Source organism: Corythoichthys intestinalis, chromosome 22, assembly GCF_030265065.1.
Source record: "Corythoichthys intestinalis isolate RoL2023-P3 chromosome 22, ASM3026506v1, whole genome shotgun sequence".
NCBI lineage: Eukaryota > Metazoa > Chordata > Actinopteri > Syngnathiformes > Syngnathidae > Corythoichthys > Corythoichthys intestinalis.
The window spans coordinates 10,303,538-10,325,737 of NC_080416.1; the positions used below are offsets into that span (position 1 = coordinate 10,303,538).

Below are 22,200 nucleotides of genomic sequence, written 5' to 3' on the forward strand. Positions count from 1 at the left end.
ACGAGATATTATCGCGTACTTACCTTGTTTCGATCCAGAAACTCCATGTAGGATGTATCACTTAGTGTCAAGACACAGCTGTGAATGGCCAAAGCTGGATTTTTCGGGGATTTTATGGGTGAAACATTGTCATATAACAAGGGTCACGATGCAGAAATTGCAGACATCAAGGAGTGGTCGAGATATTCTTTTTCATATATTTACTCTTTCAAATTTTTTTGTCTGGATCGATTATTTATCATCAGGGAAAATGCTACAGTAACAAAAAAAATACAATTAAGCAATAGTTATGAGGTAGATACCCGTGACTTTTACAGAGGCCAAATTTTTCATTGTGAAGTAATTTGTTTATAAGTTCAAAATATGCGAGTGAATAATTTTTTTAAGTGTTTTTTTTTTTTAACTAAATATTAGACATCAATTAATGATTCTAAGCTAAAAACGACAGACATTTTGAATAATACATATAATTAATTACCTTCGTTTTATGGCTGGGTTGAAACAAAAGCGGTTGCGCGACGTCTGTAAACGAGGGTTTTCAGGGTGAAACAGACAAATTAAAAATAGTTTGGGGGCTTAATGCGCCATGAATCAGCTATGGCAGCATATAGACATATTGTTCTTTCAAACACAGCAGTTGTTTTGGCTTAAAATACTGCAGTTTCTTTTAAAGAGTGCAAGAGCAGAAACTGCTTTTTCAGTCTTGTCTGTTGTCTCCTTTAGACACTTTACAGGTGCGTCCTTGAGGATCTCTACGAGTTTCCAACACTGGAAAAAGACCTCAAAGAGTTTCAGAAGCTTCTACGCCGTAGACAGTAAGTCGGATTTTCTTAATACGGGGGAAAACATGTATTACTGACAAGTCTCGCCTCACTTCTCACAATTTTCTTCACAGCACAGTGGAGGACTGTCCACCCAACCAAAAGGTAAAGACTAACAAACACGACACATTTTTGAAGTTTCAACTACAGTGTTTGACTGTCTCTACCAGAGCAAACAAATCCACCAACAACTGAGTTTGAAGGAAAACGGTTTGCAACTCCGAAGTCCTCCATCTGACGCAAGAGAAGGTAATTGCTCTCGAAAAACATAGAAAATAAATGTAAAATGTCTTTTTCATGCTTTCCCAGTTATTTGCTGTGTCTACGTGAGCGCCGACTCCTACCTGAGCGTCCACACGCATCCCTCGCTAGAAGCCCACGAGCTGCTAAGAATCGTGAGACTGAAGATGGACCGGTCAGAAGAAGACATGGTGCTCGCTGTCTTCACGCACACTGGAGGTGAGGAAACTTATCTCGTCTCGTACAGGTGTCAAATAAGCCTGTAGCAATATGCAATATGTCAGTTAATCACACGAAAAATAAAAATGAGCTCAGTAGTTTTCCCGGCTCCAATTTGTTGCATTCGGCACACGTATGTGTGTGGATTGCATATGAGACTCCAGTTCCTTTCACAGATGTTTATTCGTCATTTACACACAGTAGAATTCAAATTCAAACATACAAGTTAAGGAAGCACATCCATAGACATCATAATGTATTGACGGAGCGCGGGGCCGATAAATAGGGGGCCTGCATTGTTGGCAAGGCCGTCAAAGCTGACCGAGTGGATTCACAAAGAGCTTTTTTCCTTCAAATTCTTGTGAATAAATGCTTAAATCCCTGAATTCTTTAAAGTTATAAGCGTAAAACAGTCTCGATTCTCGGTTAAAAGCAAAAAAACGTGCAGTTCGCATTTATTTTACGTAAATATGTCGAAGTACAATGCTAGTCTGTTAGTGAATGTAGCTAGCGGCCGCCTTATGTAAACTGAATTTTTCCGGTTAAAATTCTTGTAAAAAAATGCTGAAATCCCCAAATTCGTTATAGATATGGATGTACAACAGTCTCGATTCTTGGTTAAAAGCAAAAAAAATGGGCAGTTAACATTTATTTTACGTAAATATGTCGAAGTACAATGCTAGTCCGTTAGTAAATGCAGCTGGCGGCCGCCTTATGTAAACAGAGCTTTTCCGGTGAAAATTCTCGTGAATAAATGCTTAAATCCCCGTATTCTTTATAGATATGGACGTAAAACAGTCTTGATTCTTGGTTAAAAGCAACAAAAAAAAAACCCGTGCAGTTAGCATATAATTTACGTAAAGATGTCGAAGGACAATGCTAGTGTGTTTGTAAATGTAGCTAGCGGCCACCTTATGTAAACAGAGCTTTTCCATTGAAAATTCTCGTGAAAAAATACTTAAATCCCCGAATTCTTTATAGATATGGACGTAAAACAGTCTTGATTCTTGGTTAAAAGCAAAAAAAAAAAACGTGCAGTTAGCATTTATTTTACGTAAATATTGCGAACTATGATGCCAATCCAGTAGCGGCTAATTTCTCCATTTGATTTTCTTTCACAACGTTTCAAAATGCATGCATGGTACGAAAAATATAATAATTACCTTGAATCCTCGAACAAATCACTCCTGAGACAACCCTTCCTGTTTGTATGCGGCACAGCTTTCGTCCTTTTTCAACAGAAATCCGGTGTTAGAGCGCTGCGTTGGTGTGTTTGTGAATAGCTCCTCTTGATGTGGGTTGTCCCCCTACTTGAAGGCGTGGCACACTGAAGGTCGAATCTGACCCGTCAATACTATTATGAAGTCTTTGGCACATCTATATTAAACATTCTAAAACGTTAGCATTGCTACATTGAAGCTAATGAAAAAAAAAAAGATGATGGACTAACCACTTTAGCCTGCTATAAAACAATGGCAGTCTTCTCCAAAATGCAAATTTGCTGTTAAAAGGTGACACTTCAAACATAAAAACTCGCTGTTTCACAGCATCTGCAAACAATGCAAAATGTTTTTTAAAAAATCTATTACTAGCACCACATACATGACAAAATTAGAAGGCAAGTGCACTTTTTTTTTTTTTTTTTTTTTGCTGACTGAGTGTAAAGCTTACGTTAGCGGCTTAGCGAACATACTTCTGGTGAACATTTTAAAATAAAAGCATGTCATGTTCAAAATCTAAATAAAGATTTCTGGAGTTAATCTCACATACATCAGGTTTATGAATAGCTTTAAAATGACACCCATTATGAAAAATCTGATTGGCAATGAATAATTTGGCTTTAAATTTGCCAACACGCGCGTTTTGCACGACATGATGGCGGTCATTTTGAATCAAATAAACACTTTTGATAGGCTCTAATTGGCAGAGAGCAAAAATGGCGTTGAGTTTCTGATCTAGTTTTTGCACTTAGCTAGCATTCAAATGACTCGTTATGCATTGTTTGTGTTTTTTAAATATTTTTAATATAGTTTAAGAATAACAATGTATTGCATTTGAATGGGTGATTTATTATGATGTATTGTCATTCCATTAGTGGTTGAATTGGTTGAAAAAAATTGACTGTAATATTGCATATCGGCAATAATTTATTCAACAATATGTCGCCAATAAAATTTGTCGTCACGACAGGCCTAGTTTCAAATGTGTTTATTCTCGTATTGTGTTTGTTGTGTGCAGAGCGCAGGATGTTACAGCCGAGCGACTGCGTGTATTCGGAGTCGCTGACGCCGCAGGGGAAGCTTGTCGTCTGTCGGAGGGATTTCGTGGAGATCTTGGTAATGTCAATGTTAGACAGAGTTGTTATTTTTCAGTTTCTGACAACAACAAAAAAAAAATAGAAACATAACTTGAGCACATCAATGCCATTGTCGCCGATAGTTCATTCGCTTCTCCCTAATCAAAATGGCTTGGATGTCTACCATCGTTAATGGCAGCAAAGGAATTTAATGCAAGTCTGCACTGCAAATTCATAATGTCTCAATCAGATTGGTTTTCATAAATCTAGTCAAATAATTATCTCAACTGTGTTTGGAGTTTTAAGGACTACTTAACAGATTAACGCGTCAGATTATTCCACTTACTTGAAGTAAATACAGTGATTCCTCGCTACTTGGCGCTCTTAGTCCATCGTGGATTTTTTTTTCAATTAAATTAAAAAAATAAAATAAAATACAGATGAGCTGTCCCAGCCGATCGCATAGTCTCACTCTCCCTCCCTCGCTCCCGCTCCCTGTTTTTTGTTTGTCAGGCAGTGCACTGGAGTTGCTTATGAAAGTTAACGATGATTACCAGATTTTTGTGTTTGATCTTGCCGGAGTCACAGCTTCAAGAGCGCCGCATGTGTCAATCATCGTTTAACGTGTTAAACAGTTGCTGTGGCAACTCATTGTGTGTAGGTGAGCAGCTTGAGCGGATTTGAGTAGACTCACGCAATGAAGTATTTAATAAAGCCAAGCATTTTTCTACTACTTTATTCTTAATAATTCTGTGGGACAGTAACATGTTTAAAACTTGTAATAACATAATAATTACATTAGAAGTGCTTAACAAAACAGTTATTAAAATATATAGATATACATTTTTTCTAAATTATACTTTGGGGGAAAATAGTGAAAAGTGAAAATTCATGTCTTATATGTATCGCTTTCCAATGCTAAGTCTGATTAAATAAGCACACAAAAAAAGCTACTTCCCGGTTCTTCACCTATCCCTGCATATTCTGGTCCCCATTCATAGCGATAAATTAGGTATCACTGTATTACTCTTTGTTCTTATTAGGACCAGGCATCTAAAAATTGGTAATTTTTCACCTAAATAAAGAAAAAAAATTGCTTCCAAATGTTTTGAACAATATCTATTATCTAACTAACAACATTTGACATTTCGAAGCCTTTTTAAGATTAAATACACAACTTTATTTCTTAAAATAAGTCTGTTTAGCTTATTTTCAGCAAGCTATTTTTCAAGAAATTTAAGTGAGCAAAATGTACATTAAGCACTGGCAGATAATTTCACTTATTTCAAGTAGATTTACACTGAAAATAAGGGAATTTACCTAGTTTTAAGGAGGTGTGTTTTTGCAGTGTGGGAGTGAATGTTTCTGAGGTGACAATTTATTCATAAACTATTGCAATTTCTGCAGAAATTGTGTGTTGATGTTGGAATGCAAACGTTGGGATGGTGTGGAAGAATATTGCATTTTTGCTGATGCTGAAATAATGCTGTATGATGTGAAATTGTGGTAGTTGAATGGTATATTGATATAAAACAATGCAAAATGATGTGGAAAGAAATATCGAATGATGTGGAATACTGTAGGATTTGGTAGAAATATGGTGTATATTGTGAAATTATGTTAAATTAATAATAGGGAATGATGTGAAATAACATTAAGTGATATGGAATGTTTTAGAATGATGTGGAATGAAGTATTATGTTCAATGAATGGTGATTGAATGATAATGTCTAATCATGTTTGATAATGTGCATTCAGATTCGGATGATGTGAAATGATGTCGAAAATTGTTGAATGATGCAGAATATTGTTGGTTGATGCAGAATGATATTGTATGAAGTGAGGTTATTTATAAAAATAACGATATTGAATGATGTGAAATAATGTTGAATGATATGGAATGATGTAACAATGATGTGGATAAAATGTTGATTACTAAGAGGATTTGGAAAATTATTTTAAATGAATGACATGAAGTGGAGTGTTGTTAAATGATGTGGAATTGTGGTAGTTGAATGATATTGATGTGAAATGCAAAATAATGTGGAAAGAAATTTTGAATGATGTGCAATACTGTAGGATAAAGTATAACAGTGGTGTATATTGTGAAATTATGTTAAAATAATGATACGGAATGATGTGAAATAGCATTAAGCGATATGGAATGTTGTAGAATGATGTGGGATAAAGTATTATGCTAAATTATGTTAAATGAATGGTGATTGAATGATGACGTCCAACCATAATAATGTGGATTCAGGTACAATTTATGATGTGAAATTTTGTCAAATCGCTGATATTGATGTGAAATAATGTGGGGGAAATTATGAATGATGCAGAATACTGTAGGATGATATAGATTAATAGTGTATGAAGTGATGTCATGTTAAAATAATATTGAATGATGTGAAATAATGTTCAATGATGTGGAATAGTGTATTATGATGTGGATAAAATGTTCAATGCTAGAAGGATTTGCAAAAATTGAGTATTACTCTGAATTATGTTAAATGAATGTTGTATGGAGTGGAATATTGTTGAATGATGTGGAATAATGTTGATGCATGTTAACTAAGTGATTGAAATGATATTAAAATTAGGGCTGTCAAACGATTAAAATTTTTAATCGAGTTAATTACAGCTTAAAAATTAATTAATCATAATTAATCGCAATTAATCGCAATTCAAACCATCTATAAAATATGCCATATTTTTCTGTAAATTATATATATATTCTGTAAAATAATTTGTTGGAATGGAAAGATAAGACACAAGATGGATATATACATTCAACATACGGTACATAAGGACCGTAGTGGGCATTTCACTCTACTGTCATTTAAATCTGTCTATGCTGTCCTCACTCCGAAGCGTCTACTTTTTCCAAAGCAAAGTGAACGACGCCTTAATAATCAGACTTCTTCCTTTTTCATCTGATTTATTAATAAAATGGCCTCAAACCACTGTCCTCTTGAGACCGTAGTGAAACTACAAAAAAAGCATTGCATTAGCAACAACGTTAGCTTAGTACGCTATACAGGTTCACTAAACATAAACAAAAAGCGTCTCATACAAAAAATATAACATTTCGCTTACTAACATAATATGTACATTCTTTACAACAACCATACTTACGGACAAATCTTGTCCAAGGATCATATAAGCACAACATTACAACGTAGGCGTCAGCCCGAGACGTCGTGCAGCCATATTGAACTGGCAAGAAAGCAATAAACCATGTCGCAAAGTGACCACAAGAGCTCGCTGTTAGACAGCACGAAAAACCTTGCTGTAAAACTTACCAAAAGGCAGAATACTGTCTGAGCGGGACATGTGCGTTAATTGCGTCAAATATTTTAACGTGATTAATTTAAAAAATTAATTACCGCGCGTTAATGCGATAATTTTGACAGCCCTAATTAAAATGTGTCAATTTTTGTGTGCAGCCCCCTTTAACTGACGGCGCTGAGCTCAGCAGGAGGGCGGTGCGCCTTTTGGGGATTAACACGTGGGACGTGGCGGCAGCTCTCACGCACCTGGACTGGAGTCTATTCAAATCCATCCATGAGGTATTCATACAGGAAAAAAAAAACATATCCATTCTGGCAAAAAATTTGATCAACTAATTTATGTTGCCGCAGCAAGAGCTAGTTTACTACACACTCCGACGTTTCCCCGGCGGCGGCCACACGGCGGCGCTGCAAGTCTTGCTGCAGCGCTGCAACGAGGTGCAGCAGTGGGTCATGTCCGAAGTCCTCATGTGTGCGTCGCTCAACAAGCGAGTACAACTACTGAAAAAGTTCATCAAGATTGCAGCACAGTAAGGACCCGCACCAAGAGCGAGAATCAACTTGGCGCCATGACGGAATGTCGTGTATTTGTGTGTGTGTAGTTGCAAAACGCAGCGGAATTTAAACTCCGCCTTCGCGATCATCATGGGACTCAACACGGCGGCAGTGAGTCGACTCAACCAAACCTGGGAGGTAAGTTTGTATTTGTGTCTTGCTTCCTTTTGTACACCTTTTTAACACTTTTGGTTGCATTTTTTTTGCTTCAGAAATGTCCAGGAAAGTTCAAGAAACTTTTCGCAGAGTTGGAGCTGATCACGGTGAGGAGCAAATGTTATTATTTATCAGCATCAGCTCAGTTTTAACCGTGGACCTCCTCCTTTTTCAGGATCCGTCTCTTAACCACAAAGCTTACAGAGAAGCTTTCAAGAGAATGAAACCTCCAAAGATCCCTTTTATGCCTCTTCTTTTGAAAGGTGACCTCCCTTTAATCGCATTTAAGGTGACTAAAATACGTTGAATAAAACCCAAATTCACATTTTTCTATTACTCTAGATATCACCTTTATCCATGAGGGCAACAAGACCTTCCATGACAACCTGGTGAACTTTGAGAAGTTGGTGGGTGGATTTTTCAACATACTTCCTCCATGTTTTATAGCTTGTATAACAGTTAGGAATTGCCTCAGGCTGGGTTCAGACCACAGGTCTTAATGCACTCTTTTTGGAAATAAAAATATGATCACCCTAGAATGACGTAGAGCCCGCATGTGTAGGCATTTGTTTTTATCCTACTGCGCATGCGGGTCTGTTTGCTCAGCGAGTGTGAGCTTGTCACTAGTGGCTACAGTGTTGGCCAAAAGTATTGGCACCCCTGCAATTCTGTCAGATAATGCTCAATTTCTCCCAGAAAATGATTGCAATTACAAATGCTTTGGTAGTAATATCTTTATTTATTTTGCTTGCAATGAAAAAACACAAAAGAGAATGAAAAAAAAAAAAAAAATCATTATCATTTTACACAAAACTCCAAAAGTGGGCCAGACAAAAGTATTGGGACCCTGAGCCTAATACTTGGTAGCACAACCTTTAGACAAAATAACTGCGAACAACTGCTTCCGGTATCTATCAATGAGATTCTTACAATGCTCTGCTGGAATTTTAGACCATTCTTCTTTGGCCAACTGCTCCAGGTCTGTGAGATTTGAAGTATGCCTTCTGCAAACTGCCATTTTCAGATCTCTCCACAGCAGGGGTCGCGTTAACCGGAAATTTTCCGTCGTTGACCGGTTTTTTAAAACGGTGACGGAAAAAACTGAAGTCCGTCAGTCATTTTGACAGGTTGCAATTCACACCCCAGACCACAGGGTGGCGAGTTAGCATATTAATTGGCTATTGTCTCTCTTAATGCATGACGTCGTTGGCTATTCTGTCAGAATATTGTAGCGTAACCGTGGTCTGGCGGCGGCACCGTGATTGACACATCAACGCGAGGTTCTTATTGGTGCACCCGGTGTGCCAGCGCGTCATCCAATTGATGGACAAGATTGCCGCCTGTGTATAGACCCCAATCACATGACGTCACAACTCCGCCCCCCTGACCGGAGCCGCCATATTGTGTGTCAGCCCGTCATGTTTATACATTACCGCTACGTACATGCCTCCTATTACGGCGTGTTTTTCTGCTCGTTAATATTAATAATCAAAATGGTGAAGGCGTGTGTGGCGGTTGGTTGCTGTAACAGAGAAGATAGACGGAGAGACTTGAAGTTCTACCGTATTCTGAGAGACGCGAAGATGAGAGCGAGATGGACTGCTGTAATTCGATAAGAAATCTGGGCACCAAACGATCACCACAGACTATGTAGTAGTCTTTTTATATCTGGTAAGATGCAATTAATATATATTTAGAAGATTTTGGGCTGACAACCACAATTAAGATCATTGTGTGACGTTGGTGATTGGGGTCTATATCGTTGCCTCCTTTTCTTTGGGGGCGGAGTTGTTGGCGGTAAGCAGAGTAAAAAGGGAGAAAAAAACCACGACTTCCGTGTCTAATTTTTTGCCGCCAAGCAAGCGTTACAATATTAATTAAAAATGAATGAAAACTAAATACTATTGAATATGTCATCATTATCATTTTAAAAATTTAAGTGACGGGTAAAAATAGACTATGACCGGATTTTTATGACCCTGTCAGTCAAAATGACAGACAACGAAAATGTCTAGCGCAACCTCTGCTCCACAGGTGTATAATGGGATTCAGGTTTGGACTCATTGCTGGCCACTTTAGAAGTCTCCAGTGCTCTCTCTCAAACCATTTTCTAGTGCTTTGTGAAATGTGTTTTGGGTCATTGTCCTGCTGGAAGACCCATGACCTCTGAGGGAGACCCAGCTTTTTCACACTGGGCCATACTGTACATTATGCTGCAAAATTTGTTGGTAGTCTTCAGACTTCACAATGCCATGCACACGGTCAAGCAGTCCAGTGCCAGAGGTAGAAAAGCGACCCGAAAACATCAGGGAACCTCCGCCATGTTTGACTGCGGGACCGTGTTCTTTTCTTTGAAGGCCTCGTTTCCCCCCCCTCTAAACTCAATGGTGATGCCTTTTCCCAAAAAGTTCTACATTTGTTTCATCTGACCCAAGAACATTCTTTCAAAACATTTTTGGCTTTCTCAGGGAAGTTTTGGCAAACTCCAGCCAGGCTTTTTTATGTCTCTGGGTCAGAAGTGGGGTAGTCCTGGGTACCCTACCATGGAGTCCCTTTTCATTCAGATGCTGATGGATAGTACGGGTTGACACTGTTGCACCCTCGGAATGCAGGACAGCTTGAACTTGTTTGGATGTTAGTCGAGGTTCTTTATCCACCATCCATACAATCTTTCGTTGAAATCTCTCGTCAATTTTTCTTTTCCATCCACTTCTAGGGAGGTTAGCAACAGTGCTACGGGCTTTACACTTATTGATGACACTGCGCACAGTAGACACTGGAATGCTCAGGTCTTTTGAGATGGACTTGTAGCCTTGAGATTGCCCATGCTTCCTCACAGTTTTGCTTCTCAAGTCCTCAGACAGTTCTTTGGTCTTCTTTGTTTTCTCCATGCTCAATGTGGTACACAGAAGGACACAGGACAGAGGTTGAGTCAACGTTAATCCTTTTTAACTGGCTGCAAGTGTAATTTAGTTATTGTCACCACCTGTTATGTGCCTCAGGCAAGTTACAGGTGCTGCTAATTACACAACTTAGAGAAGCATCACATGCTTTTTCAAAGGGTGCCAGTACTTTTGTCCGGCCCATTTTTGGAGTTTTGTGTAAAATGATAATGATTTATTTTTTTTCCATTCTCTTTTGTGTTTTTTCATTGCGAGCAAAATAAATGAAGATAGAATTACCAAAGCATTTGTAATTGCAATCATTTTCTGGGATAAATTGAGCATTATCTGACAGAATTGCAGGGGTTCCAATACTTTATCTTAATCTCGTCTATCATTTGCCACGTTTACAGCCAAATATTCCAATTACAATCGGAATATTTGTTCAAACTGAATAAATGTGTTCCATATAAACACCTCATTCGGAATGAACAGGCCCAAACCGAATGGAATTTCATTCCGATTCACAGGGGTGGAATATTCCTTTTCCCAAACCGATTAGAAGTAAAATTATATCATGTAAACAGGGAAGCGGAATGGTGTCTGGTTGCGTTCTTTCTGCGCATGCTCCGTACTGACGTGGTGACGTCACTTGGTGACGTAAGTAACGTCACATGCAACATGGCTTCCAAGCACACGCACAGCGCACCCACACAACTTTTTAAATGAACGGCGTGTCATTCTGAAGTTTTGTTTCCACTCGAAAAGTTAGAACAGCAGCTGATCTGACGATCGATCTCCATGTTTTGCAACGTGACGCTTTGTTTTGATTAATCTGCGCATGTCAGACGGCAGTTGTCAAACGTCCTTTCGAAATAAAGGCAGACACATGTAAACGCTGGATCGGAATAGATGAAGTGACATGTAAACAGCTGATGTGAAATTTCCATTCGGAATGATTTGAATCGGTATGAATAAAAGTCAGCATGTAAACGTGGCTATTGTCCATGGCATTGAAAGAGTTAATCATGGCTGCCCTACGGCAAATATTTTTTAAATCAGGTCTCCGTTATGGTTTCAGGAACTTGTTATCAATTCATGTTCATGGATTAGAAAGAGTCCATATATTTTTTTATCTTAAAAATGTACTAATCTTCAATGTTTACTATATTTCACTGAATTTTCCCTCCACTAACAGCACATGATCGCAGACACAGTCCGAATGATTCGACACTGCCAAAGCGACCAAACAGGTAATAGGAAAAAACTGATTCGATCTTCATCTTATGTTTTGTGAATTTGCAGCAAATCTTTTTTTAAAAACAAACTTTATGTCCAAATTCCAGGCAACGAAGTGATCGGAGTGGACAGCGCCGAGTTGCGGGCGAGCGTCCACTACTTACACATCATCGACAATCAGCAGACACTCTTCGAACTCTCCCACAAACTCGAACCGCGGGCCTAGCAGCAAAAGGAAGGATGTAATTACCTTGTACAGTATCTATCCGATTAAATATGACTGATTTGTCTTGTTTGTGATGCGCCCCCCCCCCCTCCAGTTATTTATCAACGTACCTATCATTTCTCATTTTCGTTCCAAAAAATGCCGACTGAAGTTTTTCACGTGTCCGTCATTTGCTACACTGAAAAGTATTTTCAGGATTTTAGTCACAGCTGCTAGGTGTTACCACGTAGATGTTTCTTTTTCGTCGTCGTGCAGTTGATTTTGTACCTCAAAAATGACGAGTCAGTGTTGGAGCATTCAGCGAACATACCTCTGCGTTTTTTGCCACTGGTGTTCAAACTATTCACACTTCAATATTGACGTTCAAATTAACGTGCCATGTATGGACCTAAATATCCATTTTGTCAAATGTTACACAAATGCATCGTAAAGATATGTTTCTCTTGGAATTTAATGGCCTCTCACTTCTATTGAAACAACTTTATTTTAATGTAACAAAATCTTCTTACAGTATAACGCATGCATTATGACTAATATGTAAACAGATTTTTGTATGCCTTTTGGATATTTGTATTTTTCATAGTAAGTCAAATAGATGTCGAAAACTGAGTGCCAAATAAGAGTTAGAAGACACATTCCATTGCTGAGTTGAGCTTTAGATCCTGTGAAGGATACTAAACGTGCAAATATTATTCACATTAAACTGTACATGCGCATTTTCAGCGTTATTTTATGGGGGAAATGACTTGAGAAGGTAACTTTAAGATGCTTTGCTGTAGTGTTTCTCGACTAGACACTTAGAAAGAGCTCACACTGCACATGATGTGGTAAAATTCAATTACATTGTGCTATCTCTTCAAATACATTTATTTCTGGGTTACTATTGTGGCCAAATGATGGTTCAACAATGCAAAAACTGGACTGAAAGTCATCTGCGCATGTTTCTGAAATCCTTGATATGCATATAATAATTGTCCTTTTATGCCAAAATTGTCTATTAATGAGGACAACAGTGCACTTGTAAACTGACCTTTAACTGGATATCAATGACGTTTCGTAGAAACTCCATATTATGGCCGCTTGAGGGCGCCAGAGTACCTACTATATCGATTATGATGGTCCTCTCTCCTGGAGACGTTTGTAGTTCAGTACTGTGAAGGGAGAAGGAAAATTTCCTTTAAAAAAAAAAAAAAAAAGTCAATTTATTTCAGTGTTTGAAACACAACTGACTGTGGAAAGTTTTTGTCTGAAACCTGCATGATGCTAAAGACTTAATGCAAAAGAGGGCATGTTGAAGGCTTTGTACGTATGTAATATGTGTAAATTTATGCCTATGTACTGTTCTTATTTATTTGTTTCAAAGGCAAAAAAAGAAACGTGAACCACTAAGCAATACATTTATGTCCACTTGATGTTCTCAAGCCACATGTCTTTTCTATAGAGGTGTTTTACTACGTGGACATTTGAACGCAAATGAATAAATTATAGGTTTTATGTGAAATTAGTGGGTCTTGTGTTAATTTGGAGCGAGCCGGGCGGTCGTAGTTCATTTTGAACTTGTTGCATCAACTTCCCACTTTCTGCCATGGAGACACTGCTTTGAAAGAGAAACTTTTTCAGAATGCAGGTAAGAATGAAGTTAGATTATGAATGAATTTCTTTTAAATTGATTATTGCAATTACTTTTTGTACAATATAAATTGGTGTGTTTTACGTAAAAAAAAAAAAATCCGTCCTTCGAGGGGCGACTGTGCTCACAGAATTGCTTTAAAATTGTGAATTAATATGCTAAATATTCCTATGTAATACAATTTCGCCATTCAATTGCTGGAATAGAAGTATTACATTTCCATTTCCAAATTTGTAGGATATGAATCCATCTGGGTGGTGCTTCCTGTACTTCGCCACGCCTACAACAAACTTTCGCGCTAAACATCAGACGGTACCATTAGATAAGTAAAAGGGGGTGTAGCGATGTACAACTTCTTATAGTTAAATGAAATGTTCCTAATGAATTGTAAAAAATGGTCAAATTAAACATATACACATTGAAAGTGTTGATTTAAAGTATATTACTGCGTATAGAGCATTTTTTTATCCCTAAAATGCAAACTGGCGAATCTGACAACTCCCCGTTGTTTGTACTCTACCGATTTGCCAGTGTTAATGTTTAAATCCATTTAGACTCCCCGCTGCTGTAATTTCCTTCAAGCAAAGTGTACTTATAAGTGGAAATTTGGTTTTAAAGGGGGACAAAATGGGACGCAAATCAAAGGTAATGGCAGTTGAAAGTCTTTTTCCCCCCTTCTGTTGCTTACAGTTCCCTTTCGGAAACGATAAGTCTTTGTGAGACGGAATGAACTGAAACATGTTAAAATTCAAGCTACATGTTAGCTAAAATTGTTTCAATTATTGTTCGATAAAAAGCCTACAAACTAACTTTTGTTTTCCTCCAGCGCCTGCGTTTCAAGTCCAAATTTATTACAGCTGAACTGGCTCAACTATTCAGTCATTCGGATAGCGAGGAGGAATTTGAAGGTTTCAGTGAGGACGAAAGAGTGGTTAAAGGACGTTCAAACAATAAATTCAACACTAAGGTATCACAACAACCATTGTTTTACCGAGCTCAAAATGGAAACTTGTTTGCTGAATAAAGATAGTATTGTATTGGCTTTCACTTATAATAAAGACTTTTGGTAGGTGGTGGAGCCAGAAGATGGCAGTGATGTGGACACAGGTTTCTATTCTGATGGTGAGGAGACACCAAAACCAAAGAGAAGTCTTTTAGTAGCTCTCAGGTGTGTGTGCTCCATCTATAAAGTGTTTTCGATAACATTTGTTTCAATAAAAAACAAAACTGTCACCTCAGAAACATTCACTCCAAAGTTCACATCCTAACTCATTGACGGCGATAGACGTCCAATCTATTTGAACAGGGAGGCGTCGTATGATTGTTCAAAGAGATTGGACCACTATTGCCGTCAATGACCGCCAATGTGAACTTGTAAGTCAGTACTGCTCGCAAACAAATACATTATTATTGTTAGCGTGTTATTGAGTTTCATATCTTCTCAGATTTCCAGTCAAACAGTCACCCACCCCAAAACGGGAGCCGCAAGCAAAAATCGTCAAGAAGCCAGTTAAGGAGACTGTGGCACAGAGGGTGCGGCACAGGATGAAGAAGGAAGAAGTTGGACAAAGAGATGAACAGACAAAGAAGAAGGTAGAAGAAGAGCCTGTGTGCCAAGCCCTAAGCAAGCGGGACAAAAACATCCAGGAGAATAAAGCCAAGGTAGGTACAGTCACATAGAATGACATACAATATGACACTTTTGATCATTCCCATGTAAATGTTGACTTTTATTCTAGCTGGCTGAGCTGTTTGCTGACCTCGCTTCAATAGCTGACCTGACTTTACCCCAGACACCTCAAGTGAGAACCGACACTGACCTAAGCCCTCCAATTGTATTTATTTATGACTCCTAAATAATAATCTGAATAAATATTGTACTTCCACATAGATGAAGAAGCGCAGACAAGTGAAAACAACACCTCGCAAGCGCAAATTAGAACAGGAAAGTGGCTCGGAACGGAGGAACCCGTCCCGCAAGGCTCGACCTCCTGAGAACTTTGCGGTGGACCAAGTGTGCGAGCCATTGCCGCGGAGTGGCCCCAGGGCGGTAGACCTCAGGAGACTTTTAGAGGTACGGTGGGAGAAACAACATGAACTTCATGAAGCTTCAATACAGCAAAATCCGCCATTCAGATCTTGGGTTAACCATCTTGTATGGTCAAGAACATTTTCATAACGTTCATTTGAATTATTTTCAAGATTTTTTTTTCTCAAACTAGATTTTTATATTATTAACTCCCTCCCAAAACAACTTTTACCATGGTAAATATTTTAAAACGGCAAACCCAACATTACGCTGTCTATAATACAAGCAATAGCAAAAAAAAAAAAAAAAAAAAAATCATATAGAAAAATGTAAGAAATTCACTCAACAATGCAAGAAATGTATAAAACTAAAAACTATTACTCATAAGTTGAGTTTTTTTTTAAAATACAGTGGTACCTTTACATACTAAGTTAATTCTTTCCAGGACCTTGTTTGTAAGTCGTAATGGTTGTGTGTGGAGCAGGATTTTCCCATAGGAATTCATTATAATTCCATTACTTCATTCCACTAAATCCTTAATAAATGCTGCTGGTACTATTTAAAATAGCAATTACACAGAGCAAAATAGGCCTGAACGATATTGGAAAAAACTATTGTTGCGATTTTTTTGAGGTGTGCAATATATTGCGATATTATATTGCGATAGTAAAAAAAAAAAAAGAAATTTTCACTAGATGACTTGAATAGCTGTTTGGAAATACTTTGCATGACACACCGTGACCACAGTGTATTCATATAATACCGTTTCATTTGTGAATGATTAAGATTGCTGTATTATTATGAAGGGATCCAGGAAGCAATGTCTGCACAAAATAGATAATTTATTGAACACAATATTTGACACTTCAACAGCAGCAAATACATTAAATGACAAATAAAAGAGCAGGTGCATTCGTCCCCTAAGTTTTTGACAAAATATAACAATAAATAAAAACTTCTGTAAAATAACAACAAAGTTGTAAACATAGTTGAACAAAAATATTAAATATGACAAATAAGAGTTGTTCACAAACTATAACAATAAACAAAAACCTCAGTAAAACAAAGTTGTCAACATATTTGAACTTAAATATTAAATCTGTCAAATAAAAGTGCAAGTGCATTAGTCCCCTGAGTTGTTTACACAAAATATAACAATATAAAACTGCAAAACAAAGTTGTAAAAATATTTAAAAAATATTAAGTATCAAAACTTTATGTGCAGCTGTACTATAGTTATTTGAAAAATACGATTTACAATTAATTTAAATATAAAAGAAACAGAAACTCAATTGAACTTGTAAATAATTGAACTGAATAACAGCAAATAACTGATGAATAACAGAACCATTTTAACTCCCAAATTTCCTGCCTTCCTGATAGCTGTCACATGAATAAAAAGAAGAAAAGACATTCCTGCAGCTGTGTTATGTATTTGTCTGCATATCGTCCACCTTCCTTGCTCAGCAATTCTCAACTGGGTCTCATAGGTTTTTGGCCAAGACTACTAGTTTATCCACCATTGCAGGCTTGAGACAACAACGTTGGCACGTAACAATGTTCCCACCTGTACTAAAAAGCCTCTGATGGGAAGCTCGTAGCAGGAATGCATAGATACCTGCGTTTTAAATGGTCCCACATGTTCGACGGATTACTTCTTGTTGAGGCAACCATGGCGAGGCACTGTCAACAGGGCTGTTTTTTGTTCCTTATATTCTTGTCGATAGCCAAAATACTTCCAAAACTCCTTTTGGAGACCGTCTTCCCTATTCAACGTGTTGCTTGCTTTCACTTTGAAAACGGCCCCTCCTCCCTCCGCTCTGCTGTTCGGCCCCTCCTCCCTCCACTCCGCTGTAGCAGGGGAGGGGGAGGAGCCGATGACTGCGAGTTGGAGGGAATGAGATGAGAGGCTGTGCGCTCTCCTTCCCGCTCCTTCCTCAAAACAAACGTTTGTGGATTTAAAAAAATGAAATGAAAAAACTATCGCACGTCCTTGCGATGGGACTATTGCGCATGCGCACATCGCGATGGCGATGTTTAAACGCAATATCGTTCAGGCCTAGAGCAAAACAAATAAATTATGAATAAAAAATCGGAATAATAATATCATAATTAGAGGCGTGCGAAATTTCCGATTCTTAGATTATTTGCGATTACCGTGGAAGATTCGAGAACGATTCACAAACATCCAAATTCCGATTATTGAGTTATACCAGGTAAAGCGGAAATAAAACACAGTCAGCACGGTCTTCAGGACGCAATAAGGAACGGACCGAGAGTAAATATCATGTTCAACTCATACCGCTAGATAAAAAAAAATTTAAAAAAACAATAATACCTGACTGCGGCCGTCAGCTGCTACAAACAGCGCCCAGTTGCTAGTTGCTACAAACATATGGCAACATACGGCTATGGTAGATATCACACACATCTAGAACTAGATGTGAAATGACAGACGACGGCCGCGTTAGATCATATACCAAAAACAAGATGTGAAATGACACTTTCCCGCGCTAGTAAACAGGCGCCAACTTAAAGCAGTTGACTTCTCTAGAAGGCTCTGTTGTATCGAACCTAATAGCTTTTTATCTAAAAAAATCTTGACTTCAATCTATCTTTAAATGATGAAACAGTTTTAAAACTTTCACATATCGAAAGTAGACAGAAGGGAAATTGTGGAATAACGGGAGTAATTTGAACAACTTTAATGGTTGATTCACAACATTAAATTAATTGAATGTAGTTTAAAGCTGCCGATACAAAATGGGGACTTGAGTATTTTATTTACTGTTTTTAACGGTTAACTTGATACTGAAATAGTAGTTTGGTTTAGCCTGAGAGGATTTTTGAACAATTTTTGAACTAGTGTATAAAAAATTAAAAGCTGGGATGGGGGGTTTGTGGTGCATCAATAATTGATTTATAATCGAATCGGAGCCTCTGAATCGTAATCGTAATTGAATCGTTAGGTGCCCAAAGATTCTCACCTCTAATAATAATAATAATAATACCTGTGATAATGTAACAAATCAGGTTCTAATGGGGCGGATGTGTTTTGCGTGGTGTACCTGAATACACCGCGTGGCTGACTTGACAGAGTGAGAGAGGACATTTTACTTTGTTCAGCTGCGGTGGACAGTAGGCATGTTGTGTTGCACAAGTTCTGAAATAAATGAATAAAAACCTGACAAAGCTGGCGATTTTTTGGGCGGGGTTATCACAATAATAATTGTGACCTTAACTTATAAAGACTTTCCTTTTTTCGCCACCTGTACTAACATTCTAGGAACCAATGTTGATTCTCTCACAAGAAAATCAACCGTGCGTCCGTCTTGTGGGAAAACAGAAACTGCGGTGCTGTCATAAATCGTTTCAAGCATTTCGTCAGATGTAGAAACAAATGGCGAGTCAAATTGTACGTCGGATGTAGAAAAGATCGTGTGTCGAAGCGATCGTATGTCGAGGGACCACTGTACAAATTTAAAATAATTGAAGACACTCTGAAGTAATGACATTTTGAATTTCCCCTAAAATCGCACTCTTACTTTGAAATTTGCTTACCTTCAATAGAAAATGTATTAAATTTCATGTCATCAGAGGTTTGATCGATCACCAAAATCAACTTAAATTTTTTTTCGATTACTCGTCCAACCCTGCCTTCTCGATAACCCAATCTTGTGATTGGCAGGTGGATGAAGAAAGCGCCGGCAACAATCCGAAAAAGAGGAGGAGCCACAGACGCAGTCAATACGAGTACAAGTCAGTTGATGAAATCACCGAAGATGACTTGGAGAACATTGCGTACCGAAGCAAAGATAAGATCTGGGACAAGGACCATGTGAGTCAGCAGCACACTTTCTTACTTTTTTTTTTTTTTAGCCCCTGGAGGTAAAAACACCTTTGTGTGTACTTTTGTAACTTCTTTATCCCCTACAAGTATATTTTTAGTTTATGTGATGTATGTTGTTCCCTCAGGGAAGCTCTTGCCATCAGTGCAGACAAAAAACACTTGACACAAAAACCGTGTGCCGCAGCGGCTTCTGTTCTGCGGGTAAAGGCCAGTTCTGCGGACCGTGCCTGAAGAACCGCTACGGCGAAGACGTGCGCACCGTACTGCTCGACCCGGTCGGTACCAACACATCACGGTGCTGGTTTATCAATACATGCATGTTGAAAAATGTTCAGTTTCTCGTCAACTGTGTTTTATGCAGACATGGTCATGTCCTATCTGTCGAGGAATGTGTAACTGCAGCTTGTGTCGGAAGAAAGAGGGTCGCTGCGCCACTGGGATTTTGGTCGGGCTGGCCCGCTATAACGGCCATGACAACGTCCATGAGTATTTGGAAAGGTAAAGTAGCCCCTCTTAGTACCATTTTTATTAGAGTTGTCCGATCATGACTTTTTTACCGATATCCCGATATTGTCCAACTGCAAAAATCTGATAGCGATATTAAACAGATACTGATATATGAGGTTGTAGACTTAACATAATATGGCTAATTGTATTGTGATGCCTCACTGGGTGTTTTAATCATGTTACGGTATTTTTCGGACTATAAGTCGCACCTGAGTATAAGTCGCACCAGCCATTAAATGCCCAACGAAGAGGAAAAAAACATATACAGTAAGTCGCACAGGAGTATTAGTCGCATTTTGGGGGGAAATTTACTTGATAAAATCCAACACGTAGAACAGATATGTTATCTTGAAAGGCAATTTGAAATAAAAATACAATAGAGAACATGCTGAATAAGTGTATAGTATGATAATTTTACATGATGCATGAACAACGAAATGCGAACATGCCCGTTATGTTAACATAACATAGCTATTAAGAGTTATTCAGATAACTATAGCATAAAGAACATGCTAACAGGTTTACCAAACCATCAAAACACCAAAACAACATGTGAAATGATATAATAATGTGTTAATAATTCCACACATACGTCCCTCCAGAGTATAAGTCGCACCCCCAGCCAAACTATGAAAAAAAACTGCGACTTATAGTCCGAAAACTACGGTAAATGTAACAGCTTCAAGGTTTTCCGGATAAACATTCTGTGAAAAATAAGAGAAAAACTTCAACTGAGGTAATGGAAAAAGTGCCTATATTGCACCACTAAATTGTTGGAATCAAAATAGTGCAGACATCAGTTTTTTGGATCAAGTGCAAAATGCCAATATGGCACTGATTCTGTCCTCATTGTGTGTGTGAGTACACAAATACTTTTTTTGAAAAAATGTAAATAACAAAAAAGTCAGAAAATAAAAGTATACACCAAGTGTCTATTTGAATAGCAACTGGTTGTACAGCTTGCAAGCAATGAAACACTGTAACCACATTTGACCACAAATGCAAACAAAATGAAATATACACAACTCCGATGTACACAACGCTCATGAATATAAAACAAAGGAAGAATATAATTTACAAGCGATGCTTGTATAATGCACAAACAATGTGGTGAGATGGCAAGTACTGCTATGTTACACTGGCTGGAGACATTAACTCATCCATTTAGCTCTGTATTCGCAATGAGCTCACGTTGGCATATGATTACGGAAGCAGAAAGTTTTAGAACCTATCAAAATAATTACACCTTAGGACCAGCAATGGGCGAAAAAAGTTCAGAAACACAGGCAAGCAAAAGGTGGACATGACAGCACTGACATATGCATACTGGTCCGAAACTGATAATGAAAAACCAGTGTCAATATTATCTGATATCATTTTAAAATGCTTTTATCAGCCGATATTATCAGCTAGCCGAAAATGTCGGACAACTCTAATTTTTATATTAACTCACTAGCTGCCGTTAACGTATTATCGTCGTCAGTGGTACTGAGACGCAATCGTTCACGGTTCCTTCCTTGTTTTTTCTCCACGGCAGGATTCAGAACGAACTTCAGTAAAGTCCCGAGGACGCTCTTCACACAAATGAAACACTGCGCACAGTATGCTGTTCATTTTTAAAATTTAAATAAGTAAAAAAAAAGTAAATAATCAGTAGTTTTTTAATCATGATTCAATCATTGTGTACGTTTTGACCACAAGGGCGCAGTATAATACAAACACTCAAAGAAGATTGTGACACCAATGCTAGTTTTTATTATTTGCCTATGTTTGTGTTAGCATTAAGCTAACAGACTTTTGTAAGTCAGATTTATGGGGTTGTTTTAAGGTGATTCTCTTTGTTTTATGTTTAGCTTGATTGTAAACTTTTTTTCATTTTTACGCTTTGTTCATTATTTGCCAAACTGTTGATTGTTTGAGTGAAATTGGTGCCATCTTGTATCTAAAATTGTTGCGAATCAAGATACCACTGTACTACATCTAAACTTTTTGATGTTTTTGTATTAATTTAGTTCGAATAAAACTGACCTCTTTTCAGTTTTTTTTTGTTTACTTGTAATGCAAGACTTTATCCAGCCAAACTGCTGTTTGAGATCGTCAACGGTCCTGCTGGAATTGCTCCAATTTGATAGTAAGTCAGCTTTGTGGTTGACTAAACAGGCCCAGATTTTACACAGAGTAAGTCCATTTGTGTGTCAACTACAACCAGACGATTTCACTATTTATACTTTGGTAACATTTTTCTTGGTGGTTTGCCTTA

At 37.9% G+C, this 22,200-nt stretch overlaps 2 protein-coding genes across 2 annotated transcripts in view; both read left to right on the forward strand.

The window, feature by feature from the left end:
• The window catches only part of rapgef5a (Rap guanine nucleotide exchange factor (GEF) 5a), a 79,466-nt gene extending 66,041 nt beyond the window's left edge, over positions 1–13,425 (forward strand). Inside the window, exons 14-26 of the mRNA XM_057827964.1 lie at positions 724–815; positions 896–926; positions 992–1,070; positions 1,131–1,280; positions 3,519–3,616; positions 7,023–7,145; positions 7,218–7,396; positions 7,469–7,559; positions 7,634–7,684; positions 7,753–7,840; positions 7,920–7,984; positions 11,658–11,712; positions 11,806–13,425. Coding sequence (XP_057683947.1) covers positions 724–815; positions 896–926; positions 992–1,070; positions 1,131–1,280; positions 3,519–3,616; positions 7,023–7,145; positions 7,218–7,396; positions 7,469–7,559; positions 7,634–7,684; positions 7,753–7,840; positions 7,920–7,984; positions 11,658–11,712; positions 11,806–11,924 — 1,221 coding nt within the window. The 3' untranslated portion in view covers positions 11,925–13,425. The remainder of the gene's footprint in view (positions 1–723; positions 816–895; positions 927–991; positions 1,071–1,130; positions 1,281–3,518; positions 3,617–7,022; positions 7,146–7,217; positions 7,397–7,468; positions 7,560–7,633; positions 7,685–7,752; positions 7,841–7,919; positions 7,985–11,657; positions 11,713–11,805) is intronic.
• Positions 13,426–14,051: 626 nt separating this feature from the next.
• cdca7b (cell division cycle associated 7b) lies at positions 14,052–21,977 on the forward strand. The gene is made up of 10 exons (XM_057827965.1): positions 14,052–14,199; positions 14,381–14,521; positions 14,625–14,722; positions 15,000–15,216; positions 15,294–15,356; positions 15,446–15,628; positions 19,272–19,421; positions 19,559–19,708; positions 19,795–19,931; positions 21,478–21,977. The coding sequence occupies exons 1-10, from the start codon at positions 14,182–14,184 to the stop codon at positions 21,497–21,499; spliced, it is 1,179 nt and encodes a 392-aa protein (XP_057683948.1). The 5' UTR covers positions 14,052–14,181; the 3' UTR covers positions 21,500–21,977.
• The last annotated feature ends 223 nt before the right edge of the window (positions 21,978–22,200 follow it).